Here is a 14,310-nt window from a genome sequence, read left to right on the forward strand (position 1 = left end):
TTTTTTTGAGACGGAGTTTCGCTCTTGTTACCCAGGCTGGAGTGCAAAGTGCAATGGTGTGATCTCGGCTCACCGCAACCTCCTCCTGGGTTCAGGCAATTCTCCTGCCTCAACCTCCTGAGTAGCTGGGATTACAGGCACGCGCCACCACGCCCAGCTAATGTTTTGTATTTTTTTAGTAGAGACAGGGTTTCACTGTGTTGACCAGGATGGCCTCGATCTCTTGACCTCGTGATGCACCCGCCTCGGCCTCCCAAAGTGCTGGGATTACAGGCTTGAGCCACCGTGCCCGGCCTAGACTGTCTTTTCTTTTGGGTAAATACCTAGGGGTGGATTTATGAGGTTGTACAGTAACTATTCCCCTGTTCTAAGCCTTGGCTCCACATCTAGAAGCGTCATCTTTATCTTTTTTTAAAATTTATTATATTTTAAAATCTGGGGTACATGTGCAGATCATGCAGGTTTGTTACATAGGTATACACGTGCCATGGTGGTGGTTTGCTAGATCCATCGCCCCGTCGTCTACATTAGGCATTTCTCCTAACGCTATCCCTCCCCAAATCTCTTTTTTTTTTTTTTTTTGAGAAGGAGTCAGTCTTGCTGTGTTGCTGAGGCTGGAGTGCCCTGGCGCAATCTTGGCTCACTACAACCTCCACTGCCCAGGTTTAAGCGATTCTCCTGCCTCAGCCTCCCAAGTAGCTGGGATTACAGGTGCCCACCACCATGCCCTTCGAATTGTTGTATTTTTAGTAGAGATGGGGTTACCTCATATTGGCCAGGCTGGTCTTGACCTCCTGACCTCAGATGATCCTCCCACCTTGGCGTTCCGAAGTGCTGGGATTACAGGCATAAGCCACTGCGCCCGGCCTAAGCAGTATCGTATTTATCTTTATGCTCACCTGACAATTTAGTATTGTGGTATTTTTATTTTTACGTTACCAAAAGGTCTAGTCATTTCTAAATTAATGATTGAGAAACAAAAATGAGACTATTAGTTCTTTTCTTCTTCTTTGAGTGCTCATGGTTCTTATCCTCATGAGAACGTGCAGGAACTTGATGGGGTCCCCTAGTGCCAAGGCCAGTTCATGCCTCTGGGAGGCAGTAGTAAGCACACAGCCATATACAGAGGCACACAGTGGGGGTGTGGGGAAGGGGGAGGAGCTGGCAATCGGCACATAGCTAAAGAAATGACTCTAGGGCCGGGCGCGGTGGCTCAAGCCTGTAATCCCAGCACTTTGGGAGGCCGAGGCGGGTGGATCACGAGGTCAAGAGATCGAGACCATCCTGGTCAACATGGTGAAACCCCGTCTCTACTAAAAATACAAAACATTAGCTGGGCATGGTGGCGTGTGCCTGGAATCCCAGCTACTCAGGAGGCTGAGGCAGAAGAATTGCCTGAACCCAGGAGGTGGAGGTTGCGGTGAGCCGAGATCGCGCCATTGCACTCCAGCCTGGGTAACTAGAGCGAAACTCCGTCTGAAAAAAAAAAAAAAAAAAAAAAAAAGAAATGACTCTAGTGGTGGGATTTCAGAGGCCAATGGAGGTGTCTTTCTGGGCTGGGTGTGGGCAAGGGTGAACAAGCTGATTTTGGTCTTGAAAGCCAGCCAGTCCACAGGCATTCTGGGAGGCTGTCAGGAAAGAGGCAGACAACCCAGAGAGACAGGGATCTTTTGAAGACTAAGGACCTCACAGGAGCCTGTCCAGTCTTGTACCGTTATCAACCCCTTCATCCTAGCCATCTTTTCTGTCTTTATTATGATTTTTTAAAATCTGGGATCTAAGTTCCTTTTAGTTTTCTTTGTGGTAAAATATACATAACAACATTTACCATTTTAGCCATTTAAGTGTATAATTCAGTGACATTAGGTACATTTGCAATGCCATGCAATCTTCACCACTACCTGTGTTGTTTTCTTGAGATGGTCTCTGTCACACAGGATGGAGTGCAGTGGTACGATCCTGGCTCACTGCAGCCTCTGCCTCCCATGTTCAAGCGATTCTCCTGCCTCACCCACCTGAGTGGCTAGGATTACAGGCATGCACCACCACACCAGCTAATTTTTTTTTTTTTTTTTGAGATGGAGTTTCACTCTTGTTACCCAGGCTGGAGTGCAATGGCGCGATCTCGGCTCACCACAACCTCCGCCTCCTGGGTTCAGGCAATTCTCCTGCCTCAGCCTCCTGAGTAGCTGGGATTACAGGCACACGCCACCATGCCCAGCTAATTTTTTGTAGTTTTAGTAGAGACGGGTTTTCACCATGTTGACCAGGATGGCCTCGATCTCTTGACCTCGTGATCCACCCGCCTCGGCCTCCCAAAGTGCTGGGATTACAGGCATGAGCCACCGCACCCGGCCAACACCAGCTAATTTTTGTATTTTTAGTAGGGACGGATTTCACCATGTTGGCCAGGCTGGTCTCGAACTCCTGGCCCCAAGTGATCCTCCTGCTTTGGCCTCCCAATGTGCTGGGATTGAAGGCCTGAGCCACCACGCCTGGCCTAATACATATCTTTATATGTAAATATGTATATTTTATCACTCTTTAAGACTAGTTGATACTTTGGTGACTATAAACCAGGTGCGGTGGCTCACACCTGTAATCTCAGCACTTTGGGAAGCCAAGGTGGGGTGGATCACCTGAGGTCAGGAGTTCGAGACCAACCTGGTCAACTTGGCGAAACCCTGTCTCTACTAAAAATAGGAAAATTAGTGGGACATGGTGGTGTGTGCCTGTAGTCCCAGCTACTTGGGAGGCTGAGGCTGGAGAATCACTGGACCATGGTAGGCGGAGGTTGCAGTGAGCCAATATTGTGCCACCGCACTTCAGCCTGAGCGACAGAGCAAGACTATCTCAAACAAACTAACAAACAAACAAAAAACAGATAAAGCTGAGAATTCTCCTGATCATGTGTACAATTTGTCACGTCATAATATACTCAATAGAAAAGATAAACACACAACAGACAAATATCACTTCTTTTTAAATGTTAACTTTTTATGTTATTGGAGACAGGGTCTTGCTCTGTTGCTCAGGCTGGAGGGCAGTTGTGTAGTCACGGCTCGCGGCAGCCTCAACCTTCCTGGGCTCAGGCTGTTCTCCTATCTCAGCCTCCCAAGGAGCTGAGACTACGGGCAAACGCCACCATACCCAGCTATTTTTTCTTATTTTTAGTAGAGATGGGATTTTGCCATGTTGCCCAGGCTGGTCTCAAACTCCTAAGCTCAGGCAATCTGCCCACCTTGGCCTCTCAAATCGCTAGGATTACAGGCAGGAGCCACCATGCTGGGCCAAATTTCACTTCATAAGGTCTGTCAACTTTTCTGTCTCAAAAAAAAATTTTTTTTTTTTTTTTTTGGAGACAGGGTCTTGCTCTGTTGCCCAGTTTGGAGTGTAGTGGTATGATCATGGCTCACTGCAACCTTGAACTCCTTGGCTCAAGTGATCCTCCCACCTCTCCCACCTCGGCCTCCTGAGTAGCTGGGACTACAGGCACATAGTGGCCACCATGTGTGGTCAATTTGTCCACTTTTTGTAGAGATGAGGGGGTCTTGCTAGGTTGTCCAGGCTGGTCTCAAACTCCTTGCCTCAAATGATAATCCCACCTTGGCTTCCAGGCACAAGCCCATGTGAAAATTTTGTTGTGAAAGAAACCTAATATTATGACAAAAGTGTGTAAAACTGGTATGTAGAGTTTAACACACAGTCACAAAGGGAACAACTCTGTAAAAATCCTTTGGATTAAGATAGAGAACACTGAGACTGGGTGCGGTGGCTCATGCCTGTAATCCCAGCACTTTGGGAGGCCGAGGTGAGTGGATCACTTGAGGTCAGGAGTTCGAGACCAGCCTGGCCAACATGGTGAAATTCCGTCTCTACTAAAAATACAAAAATTAGTTGGGTGTGGTAGTGCACACCTGTAATGCCAGCTACTCAGGAGGCTGAGGCAGGAGAATCACTTGAACCTGGAAGGCAGAGGTTGCAGTGAACTGAGATCGAGCCACTGCACTTCAGCCTGGGTGACAAACTAAGACTCCATCTCAGAAAAAAAAAAGAAAAAAAAGAAAAAAAAAGAAAAAAAGAAAGAGAACGCTGAGATCTGTTTATTTAACAAATGGAAACCATTATGGGAGCATTTTGTGTCAGGCCGGTGGACCCCCGGGCCCTGCTTTATGGGATACTGAAGGTATTGTCTGTCCCTGGGCATTCTTCCTGAGACTTAGGGAGTGAGATTCTCTTTCTTCAAATGAGCTAGGACAGGGACGTGAGGCTCATGGCACCCTGTCGCTTTCCCATCATAGGCTCTGGCCTGGCATCTAGCTAATCCTTACAATAATAACTCATGATTCTCAACCTTGGTACTATTGACATTTTGGGCCAGATAATTCTTTTCTTTGGGAAGGCTGCCCTGCGTGTTGTAGAAAGCAGCATCCCTGGTCTCTACCCACTAGATGCTAGTAGTATCCCCTAGTAGTGACACTAAAAATGTCTCCAGATATTGTCAAATGTCTCTGGGGACAAAACTGACCCCTGTTGAAAATCATTGCATTTGGCTAGGCAAGGTGGCTCACTCCTGTAATCTCAGCACTTTTGGAGGCTGAAGTGGGAGGATTGCTTGAGCTCAGGAGTTCAAGACCAGCCTGGGCAATATGGTGAAGCCCCATCTCTACAAATAATACAAAAATTAGCCAGATGTGATGGTGCACACCTGTAGTCCCAGCTGCTCCAGAGGTGGAGGTGAGAAAATTGCTTGAGCCCAGGATACGGAGGTTGCAGTAAGCTGACATTGCACTACTGCTCTCCAGAGCCTGGGTGACACCGGAGACCCTGACTCAAAATAAATAAATAAAAATAAATAAATGGAAAAAGAAAATCAATGCATTCATAAAGATTTATTATATGCCATGCATGATGTTAAGAGCTATACATATGTTACTTAGGTTTGTCCTTCTTCATGTTTGTTGCCATTTTGCAGATAAGAAACTGGGATTCAGCAGGATTAAATTACTGAAATTGACACAGCTTTAGTGAATGTCTGAGCTGAAGGTTAAAGACAGCCTTATCAGTCATCACTTTGTTTTTAACAAACATGTAAACATGTACTCCCCAGATGTGGAAGGTGGGATATATTTCAGGTCTTACTTCTCCTACATAGTCTAAAGCTATGGCATTTCTAAATTTGTAATTCCAGACTTTTTACTAGAGAGTTCCCTTTGATTTTCTTACCAACTGCATTAGGGTTCTCTAGAGGAAGAGAACTAATAGAATAGACATATATAAAGAGGGGAGTTCATTAAATAATATTAACTCACATGATCACAAGGTCCCACAATAGGCCATCTGCAAGCTGAGGGGCAAGCAGGCCAGTCTGAGTCTCAAAGCGGAAGAACTTGAAGTTTGACGCATCCAGCATGGGAGAAAGATGTAGGCTGGGAGGCTACGCCAGTTTAGCCTTTTCACGTTTTTCCACATGCTTTATGTTTGCTGGCAGCTGATTAGATGGGGCCCACCCAGATTAAGGGTGGGCCTGGGCCTGCCTTTCCCAGCTCCTTGACTCAAATGTGAATCTCCTTTGGCAACATCCTCACAGACACACCCAGGATCAATACTTTGCACCCTTCGATCCAATCAAGTTGACACTCAGTGTTAACATCACAGCAACTGTTTATGTTAGTCATGCTTGAGACTAAACATTATCTTTTTGTTTGTTTGTTTTGTTTTGTTGTTGTTGTTGTTTGTTTTTTGTTTTAGGCAGAGTCTCCCTGTTGCCCAGGCTGGAGTACAGTGGCTCAATCTCGGGTTACTGCAACCTCTGCCCCCCAGGCTCAAGGGATTCTCATGTCTCAGCCTCCTGAGTAGCCAGGGTTACAGGCGCAGGCCTGTAGCGAAATTAAAATACTTAGCTAATACAATAATTAGCTAAAATGCTAATTTTTGTGTTTTTAGTAGAGACGGGTTTTGCTATGTTGCCCAGGCTGGTCTCAAACCCTGAGCTCCAGTGATCTGCCTTCTACGGCCTCCCACAGTGCAGGGACTGTTGGCATAAGCCACCTCACCCAGCTCATTCTGATTTTTTTTGTTTGTTTTTTGAGACAAGAGTCTCTCTCTGTTGCCCAGGCTGGAGTGCAGTGGCACAATACAGGCTCACTGCAACCTCCGCCTCCTGGGTTCAACCAATTCTCCTGCCTCAGCCCCCTGAGTAGCTGGGACTACAGGCACATGCCACAGGCCTGGTTAATTTTTGTATTTTTAGTAGAGATGGGGTTTCACCATGTTAGCCAGGCTGGTCTCGAACTCCTGACCTTGTGATCTGCCTACCTCAGACTCCCAAAGTGCTGGGATTACAGGCGTGAGCCACTGTGCTCTTCCCGTTTGTTTGTTTTTTAGGAGACAGTCTCTACTCTATTGCCCAGGCTGGAGTGCCTGGCATGATCACAGCTTACTGCAATTCACACTCCTGGGCTCAATCTTCTTGCACCAGCCTCCAGAGTAGCTAGGACTACAGGTAAGTGCCACCACATCTGGTTACTTTTTTAGTTTTTTGTAGCGTCAGGGTCTTGTTATGTTGCCCAGGCTGGTCTCCATCTCCTTCAGTTCAAGCCGTCCTCCAACCTCGTCCTCCTAAAGTGCTGGGATATTACTGGCATGAGTCACCTTGCCTGGCCTCTTATCTGTTTTTATTCTCATTTCCCTTTTTCTATTAATCATTCTTTTAAATAGATATTAAACCTGACAGTGCGTGGTGGCTCTCCGACCACAGGTACATGCCACCATGCCTGGCTAATTTTTTTTTTTTTTTTCTGAGATGGAATCTCGCTCTATCACCCAGGCTGGAGTGCAGTGGCACAATCTCTGCTCACTGCAACCTCCGCCTCCCGCGTAGCTGGAATGACAGGCGCCCGTCACCGTGCCTGGCTAATTCTTGTACTTTTAGTACAGACAGTGTTTTACCATGTTGGTCGGGCTGGTGTGGAACTGATGATCTCATGATCCACCCACCTTGGCCTCCCAAAGTGCTAGGATTACAGGTGTGAGCCACCACGCCCGGTTATTTTTTTATTTTTTGTAGAGATGAGGTCTGACTCTGTTGCCCAGGCTGGTCTTGTACTCCGGGGCTGAAGCAGTCCTGCCAGCTCAGCCTCCCAAAGGGATGACACCCATGAGCCTCCACACCCAGCCTGCAATAGACTTCTGATACTTATACTTCTGGTCCCTCTTTATACCAGTCTCGTAGGCTACAGCCAGGTTACTTTTACTAAGACCACGTTTATTTCAGTCACCCCTCTGTCCACAAATCTTTTTTCCACTCCCCCTAAAAGTTCAGAGGGATGTGAATAGTGTTCCATGCCAAAAAAAACTCTGTGGTCTGGGGAATTTCAGAAACGCCGTGCAAGCGTCCCAAGGAAAAACTTACTGCAGTACTTACTTGACCATGTAGCCCCTCCTGCCTTTTTTTTTTAGGTTATTAGCTAAATTTAAGATTCAGTTCTTCTTTTGAGGAATACTGTGTCCTTTTCAGAGCACACATTAAGAGTGAATGACTGAAGGAGAAAAATTGGTAATTCTTCTAGCATGAATGGCCTTGCTGAATATGCTCGTACAATCTAATTCCTCCACTTCAGGGGTCAGTGCCTCCTCCTCCTCCTCCTCCAGTGCCTCCTCCTCCTCCACCTCTGGCCCAGGCTGGAGTGCAGTGGTGTGATCTTGTCTCACTGCAACCTCCATCTCCTGGGTTCAAGCAGTGCTCCTGCCTCCGCCTCCCAAGTAGCTGGGACTACAGGACCTATCACTTTACAGCGGCAGAGAAAGCACTGAAATTGGCACTGTATTCATTTTCTATTGCTTCCATAACAAATTACCATAAACTTGGTGACTTAAAACAACACAAATTTATTATTTATAGTACTGTAGGTCACAAGTTTGACAAGAGTCTCACTGGGCTAAAATCAAGTTGTCAGCAGGGCTGTGTTCCTTCTGAGGGCTTTATGAAAGAATCTGTTACCATGCCTTTCCCAGCTTCTAGAACCCTCTGGATTCCTAGGCTCCTGGGCCCCTTTCTTCATCTTCAAAGCCAGCAAGGGCAGGCTGAGGTTTTTTTTTTTGGGGACGGAGTCTCACACTGTCGCCTGGGCTGGAGTGCAATCGTGCGATCTCAGCTCACTACAACCCCTGCCTCCTGGGTTCCTGGGATTCTCCTGCCTCAGCCTCCTGAATAGCTGGGATTACAGGTGCACACTACCACACCCATCTAACTTTTTTGTTGGCCAGACTGGTCTTGATTGAACTCCTGACCTCGTCATCAGCCCACCTCGGCCTCCCATAGTGCTGGGATTACAGGTGTCAGCCACCGCGCCTGGCCCATTGTCTTCTTTTAAGGACACTTATGACAACACTGGGGCCACCTAAATAATCCAGGATATATCCCTAATTTAATGTCAGTTATATGGCAACCTTAATTCCATCTGTAACCTCTATTCCCCTTTGCCATGTAACCTAACCTATTCAGTCTTCAGGAATTGGAAAATGGACATCATTGGCAGGGGTCATTATTCTGCCTGTTATAGGCACTCCTGCCCACAATTCTAAATTGAGTTTGCATACAGGAGGTAGGAGGTGTGACAATAATTGGAAAAAGGCTTTTCTGGAATTACAAAATTCTCTTCAAATACAGGGAGGCCCCACAGCATGATATGTAGCAAATCACTTGAGTCTTAGTATCCAAATTTCCGCTAAAATGGAAATTGCCATCCTTAGCCCAGCATGTTAAATGAAATACTTATGTAAAAGGACTTAGAGGCCTACAAATAGGACTCAAGTTCTTGATGAATCTTGATGAGGAGGGTGGGCGGAGTACTCTAAATGAAAAGGAGGTAGTCTGAGAGATTTCTGGAGAGGAATGAGTGACAAAAGCGCCTACCCTTGCATGAAGCTGGAGGTAGAAAATTCCAGCAAAAGAAATTTTCAAGTTTCATTGAAGCTTCTGAACTAAGGTTTGAGGGATCAGGCTAAAAAATAGGCAAAGAGAAGCGGCTCAGTAAGACAACCCCCGCCAAGTAGCAGATACTACCTGAAATGCAGTGGGAAATTTGTAAGGTCTTCATAGGCAAGGGTTAAATTTTACATCTCCATCTTAATTCTAGTGAAGATATATCATAAGTGTTCAATGATTTAGTGAACAAAAAAGTGAATTAAAAGTGTTGTCGAGAAAAAAAAGAAAACACTGTAGGTTCCACCGAGATTTGAACTCGGATCGCTGGATTCAGAGTCCAGAGTGCTAACCATTACACCATGGAACCGCCACGCATATATGACGGCCTTGGGCTCTCTAATCCTTAGAGAACCCCGCCCCCATCCACACGCCCGCCATCCAGAGGCGGTCCCGCGCGTTCCAGCGAGCCGCTTCCGGGCACGGTAGCTCGAGAAATGAGCAAGAGGCCACGAAGACCACGGTCAACTAGTAATTCCAGGACTCAATTTCCCCTTTGAGCTTCTTTTAGCAGCGAAAGTCCGAAGCCCCAGGCCACGCGACTCGCGCGCCCGCCCTCCTCGGGCTCAGGGGCGGGGCGCCGCCCCCGGAAGCACTTCCTCTTAGAGGCCGGGGCCGGCCGGAAGTGGCGCAGCGGCAGGGAGGGGCTGTTCACCCAGTGCGGCCGCTAAAGCTCGGCGTTCGGGTTCCCCTGCAGCGACGCCCCCCGGTCCCGCGGACACCGCTGCTGCTCCCGCCGCTTCGCCCCACCGCCGCGCAATGGGCACCCGCGACGACGAGTACGACTACCTCTTTAAAGGTGAGGCGGCGGGCTCCCGCGGGGGCCTGGGACGCCCCCGGCGGACTGGCCCGCGGGCCCCCTGCGCCGAGGCCGGCCTGCCTCAGCCCCTCCTTCCGCGCGGTGCCGGCTCCCGCCCGGCTCGGCGCTTCTCCCGGCCCGGACGGGTCCGCGCCACGGGCCCCCGAGCGACCCCCGAGCCCTCGCTGGCGTCGGGGCCCCTCCCTGCGGGTCCCTCCCGCGAGCTGCCTGCTCCCACGTCGCCGGTTCCTCTGCCCGGTCCCGGCCGCCGCTCCTCCCGCCGCCTCTGTTCGGGTGCAGCCCCCCCGTGCGGCCTGCCCGGCTCGCGTCCTCTCCCGCAGCCCCCCGACGGGCTCGCGCCGCTCCTCGCCTTCCCCGCGGCGCACCCTCCCACCGCGGGTCCGTTCCTTACCTGCCCCCTTCCCCCTTCCCTTCGGACGGCCGCCCGCTCTTAGCTTCTCCCATCCCGCGGCCAGGCCCCCGAAAAATCCCGGCGGGCCGGGGCCCCCCCCCCCCCCCCCCCCCCCCACCGCCGCCCCCCCACCCCCACCTCTCGCCGGGCGGTTCTCGCGGTCCTCAACCTTCTCTGACCGCTCCCTCCCCCACTCCCCGTGTGGCAACTCTCTCTCTGCCTTCCCTGTCCAAATTGTGTTCGGAGCTCCCTTGTCTCCATCGCGACCCGGGGCGGGGAGGGAGGGAGGGAGGGTGAGAGGGATCGCCCGTCACCCACGCGCGCACTTGTCGCAGTGACCCGGCAGGCTGACATTACTTCCCACCCAGCCTTTTATTCCCTTGCCTTCCCCATCCAGGAGCAGCCAACCCTGGGTCACTCTTGACTCGGTTCGCGAGGAGGGTTTGCGGATGGGTGGTGGCTGTTAGCCTTGCCAGACCTGAAGGCCCGGTTCCCGAGCAGGAAAGGCCGTGCGCTGCACAAATACTGGCTTGCTTTATCTCTCTGGACTGGTTGCTTCCTGCTGCAACACTGGGAGGATCCAACAGGAAGGGAAGAGCCCTAGTTGGCCGCATACCTTTCCCAAAAGGTTGGGGGTGGGAGGAAGTTGTGTACTCTTTTGGTCACATTAGATATTTGTTACAAGATATGGAAACGTAGTGCCCTTGGATAAAACATATTGGAGGGTCAGGGGTGGTTAGAAAGAATTGCTTATTGGTTGAGTCCGGAAAGAATCCAGATAGTTTTTTTTCAAATCAACGAAGATAAAGGGTACATTTTTCAGTGAGAAGGGACTACAGTAGATGCTTTTTTTGTTCAGTGAATGCGCTCTCACTCTGATGCTCTTTCTCTGCTCCTGAATTGGGAAGGTAGCCATCAGTAGTGTGCCGAACAAAGATCATTAGCAGTGAGAAGCCATTGCTATTAAAGCTTCGCTGTGGAGGGTGGAGTTTAAAGAGTGTGAAGCATGGTGACTGTTTCTGACTTTGCCATTGGGTGCTAAGAATGATTGACTAAACCAGGGAGGAAAGATTTCTTTGCTTTCCCAATACTTTGCAAATCTTGTTATACTAGACTGCTGTCATACGTACTCTTACCATCTCTTACTCCTCTGACCTAGAATATTCTATTGTATAGGGTGAACACTTTCAGTATCCACCCTCACCCCATACAGGAAAGTGCTTTCAGGGTACTTAATTCATTTTACAAATACAAAACTGAGGCCTGGATTACAAAAAGTATACTACAACATACCTTTTGCCGCAGGTATCTGAGATGATGTGAAATTATTTGAGCCTCTTGAGACTTTGGGGTTAAAGGGAGGTTTGTGTTTTAAAATACGGTGTGATGGTAGTGTGCCACTGCCTGCCTTTGAAGTAATTAATTCAGAACAAAATGGACCGTCAGGGTATTTCTCTAGTTCGGTTTGAACTTGAATGTTGGTTATAGAAAGTCTGTTTATTTATTTGAGACAGAGTCTCGCTCTGTCGCCAGGCGCCAGGCTGGAGTGCAGTGGCACGATCTCGGCTCTCTGCAACCTCCGCCTCCCAGGTTCAAGCAATTCTCCTACCTCAGCCTCCCAAGTAGCTGAGACTACAGGTGCGCACGACCACGCCCAGCTAATGTTTTTGTTTTTTTTAGTTGAGACGGGGTTTCACCATGTTGGCTAGAATGGTCTCTATCTCTTGACCTCGTGATCCGCCCACCTCAGCCTTCCAAATTGCTGAGATTACAGGCGTGAGCCACCGCGCCCGGCTGGTCTTTTTATTTTTTAACAAAGAATATTAAATATTCTGAATTGGCCTAAGGTTTTTCAGCGTTTTGATTAGACCATCCTTCTAACAATGATTGAGAGCACTGAGCTTTGGAATCACGTAGACCTCGGTTTAGATCGACCTCGGTTTAGATTGCCCAGGCTGGTCTCACACTCCTGGTCTTAAATTTACTTTGTGACCTTGGAAAAGTTCCCTTTTCTGAGTCTCAGATATCTCATTTATAAAAAGGAAAATACCTGCCTCTTAAGATTGTTGTGAGAATTAAATAAGGCTGTAAACTTTTAACCATGAGGATTCAATAAATAGTAATGTGAAAGAAGTTATTGTGATTGTGTGTGTGTGTGTGTGTGTGTGTGTGTGTGTGTATTTTGAAACAGGATCTCCCTCTGTCCCCCAGGCTGGAGTGCAGCGGTGCGATCAAAGCTCACTGCAGCCTCCGCCCCCCCAGGCTCAGGCGACCGTCCCACCTCTGCCTCTCTAGCTCCTCGGGGTAGCCGAGGCTACAAGACTGCACTACCACACCCAGCTAATTTTGTTGTTGTTGTTTTGGAAAGACAGGATTTTCCTGTGTTGCCCAGGCTGGTCTCACGCTCCTGGGCTTAAGCAGTCCACCTGCCTCAGCCTCCCAGAGTGCTGAGATTACAGGCGTGAGTGAGCCTGGCCTTTGTCAGTTTTTTGAACCATAAATGTAGGTTCAACTACAAGAGCATTTAAATATTATTAAAGAAACATAAAACCAGGAATTTCTAATGCATTTTATGTTTCCATGGATTATGGTTTCATTTTATTATGCATTTGGCTGTTTAAGATAGGGTGTTAAAAATTCTGCTGAGGAGGAGTTCTACTTTTTTTTTTTTTTTTTTTTTGAGACGGAGTTTCGCTCTTGTTACCCAGGCTGGAGTGCAATGGCGCGATCTCGGCTCACTGCAACTTCCGCCTCCTGGGTTCAGGCAATTCTGCCTCAGCCTCCTGAGTAGCTGGGATTACAGGCAGGCGCCACCATGCCCAGCTAATTTTTTGTATTTTTTTAGTAGAGACGGGGTTTCACCGTGTTGACCAGGATGGTCTCGATCTCTTGACCTCATGATCCCACCCGGCCTCCCAAAATGCTGGGATTACAGGCGTGAGGCACTGCGCCTGGCCTTTTTTTTTTTTTCTTAATTGAGATGGTCTTTCACTCTTGTTGCCCAGGCTGAAGTGCAGTGTTGAGATCTTGGTTCACCACAGCCTCTGCCTCCTGGGTTCAAGCAAGTAGCTGGGATTATAGGCATCTACTACCACGCCCGTCTAATTTTGTATTTTTAGTAGAGGCAGAATTTCTCTATGTTGGTCAGGCCGGTCTCGAACTCCCGACCTCGGTGATCCGCCCGCCTCAGGCTCCAAAGTGCTGGAATTATAGGCATGAGACATGCCTGGCTGAATTTCTACTTTTTAAAAGCTCTTACAGGATATGAGTCACTTTTTTTTTTTAACTTTAATACCGATTATTTAGCCAATTTCTTATTTATGCAAGTATCCTACTTTAAAGTGAAGCAAGAATGATTTGTATAAGAGATTTATTCACTTAGATAGACTGCAGCTGTCTCTACGTAGAAGATTTACCTAGCAAATGCAATAGTTGAGGGAATTGGAGTTCTTTTCTAACTAACCAGTTGAAAATAAAGGGATATTTTGAGTAGTATGAGATGGAGTGGTTTAAATAGGAATGTAATGCGGGGGAAGCAGGATGGTTATTCTAAATTATGTATTTGTTCTTCAGTATTAACCTTTAGTTAAGCCCAATAGTGAGACTTTTCGTGGGAGGGAATTACTTCTATTTTACTTAAACTTGACTTTTTGTTTTTAAAACTTTAATTTCGTAAGTATTTACAAACAATGTGGTTAAGGTCCTGTGGGACATAAGTAAGCATCGGTTATAATTTCTGTTTATAAATATTGTGTGGCAGACACCAATCCAAAGTTACATTTTCTGAAAATACCTTGTTATATAGTTTATTGCTTAAGACATTTTCTTGGCCAGGTGCGGTGGCTCACGCCAGTAATCCCAGCACTTTGGGAGGCCAAGGCGGGCTGATCACAAGGTCAGGAGATTGAGACCATCCCGGTCAACATGGTGAAACCCTGTCTCTACTAAAAATACAAAAATTAGCTGGGCGTGGTGGCTCGCACCTGTAGTCCCAGCTGCTAGGGAGGCTGAGGCAGGAGAATTGCTTGAACCTGGGAGGTGGAGGTTGTGGTAAGCTGAGATGGCACCATTGCACTCCAGCCTGGGCAACAAGAGTGAAACTCCGGCTCAAAA

The 14,310-nt window shown here is 48.1% G+C and overlaps 1 protein-coding gene and 1 non-coding gene across 2 annotated transcripts in view; one reads left to right on the forward strand and one right to left on the reverse strand.

Annotated features, from left to right (window-relative positions):
• Nucleotides 1-9,224: 9,224 nt before the first annotated feature.
• On the reverse strand, nt 9,225-9,296 carry TRNAQ-CUG. The gene has a single exon. It is a non-coding gene; the product is annotated as a tRNA-Gln (tRNA).
• Nucleotides 9,297-9,459: 163 nt separating this feature from the next.
• Nucleotides 9,460-14,310, forward strand: part of RAB11A (RAB11A, member RAS oncogene family) — a 27,997-nt gene continuing 23,146 nt past the window's right edge. The window contains exon 1 of the mRNA XM_032251016.1: nt 9,460-9,785. Within this exon, the coding sequence (XP_032106907.1) occupies nt 9,746-9,785 (40 nt within the window). The 5' untranslated portion in view covers nt 9,460-9,745. The remainder of the gene's footprint in view (nt 9,786-14,310) is intronic.

This window comes from Sapajus apella, unplaced genomic scaffold, assembly GCF_009761245.1.
Source record: "Sapajus apella isolate SASKATOON/1434 unplaced genomic scaffold, GSC_monkey_1.0 scaffold74, whole genome shotgun sequence".
Classification (NCBI taxonomy): domain Eukaryota; kingdom Metazoa; phylum Chordata; class Mammalia; order Primates; family Cebidae; genus Sapajus; species Sapajus apella.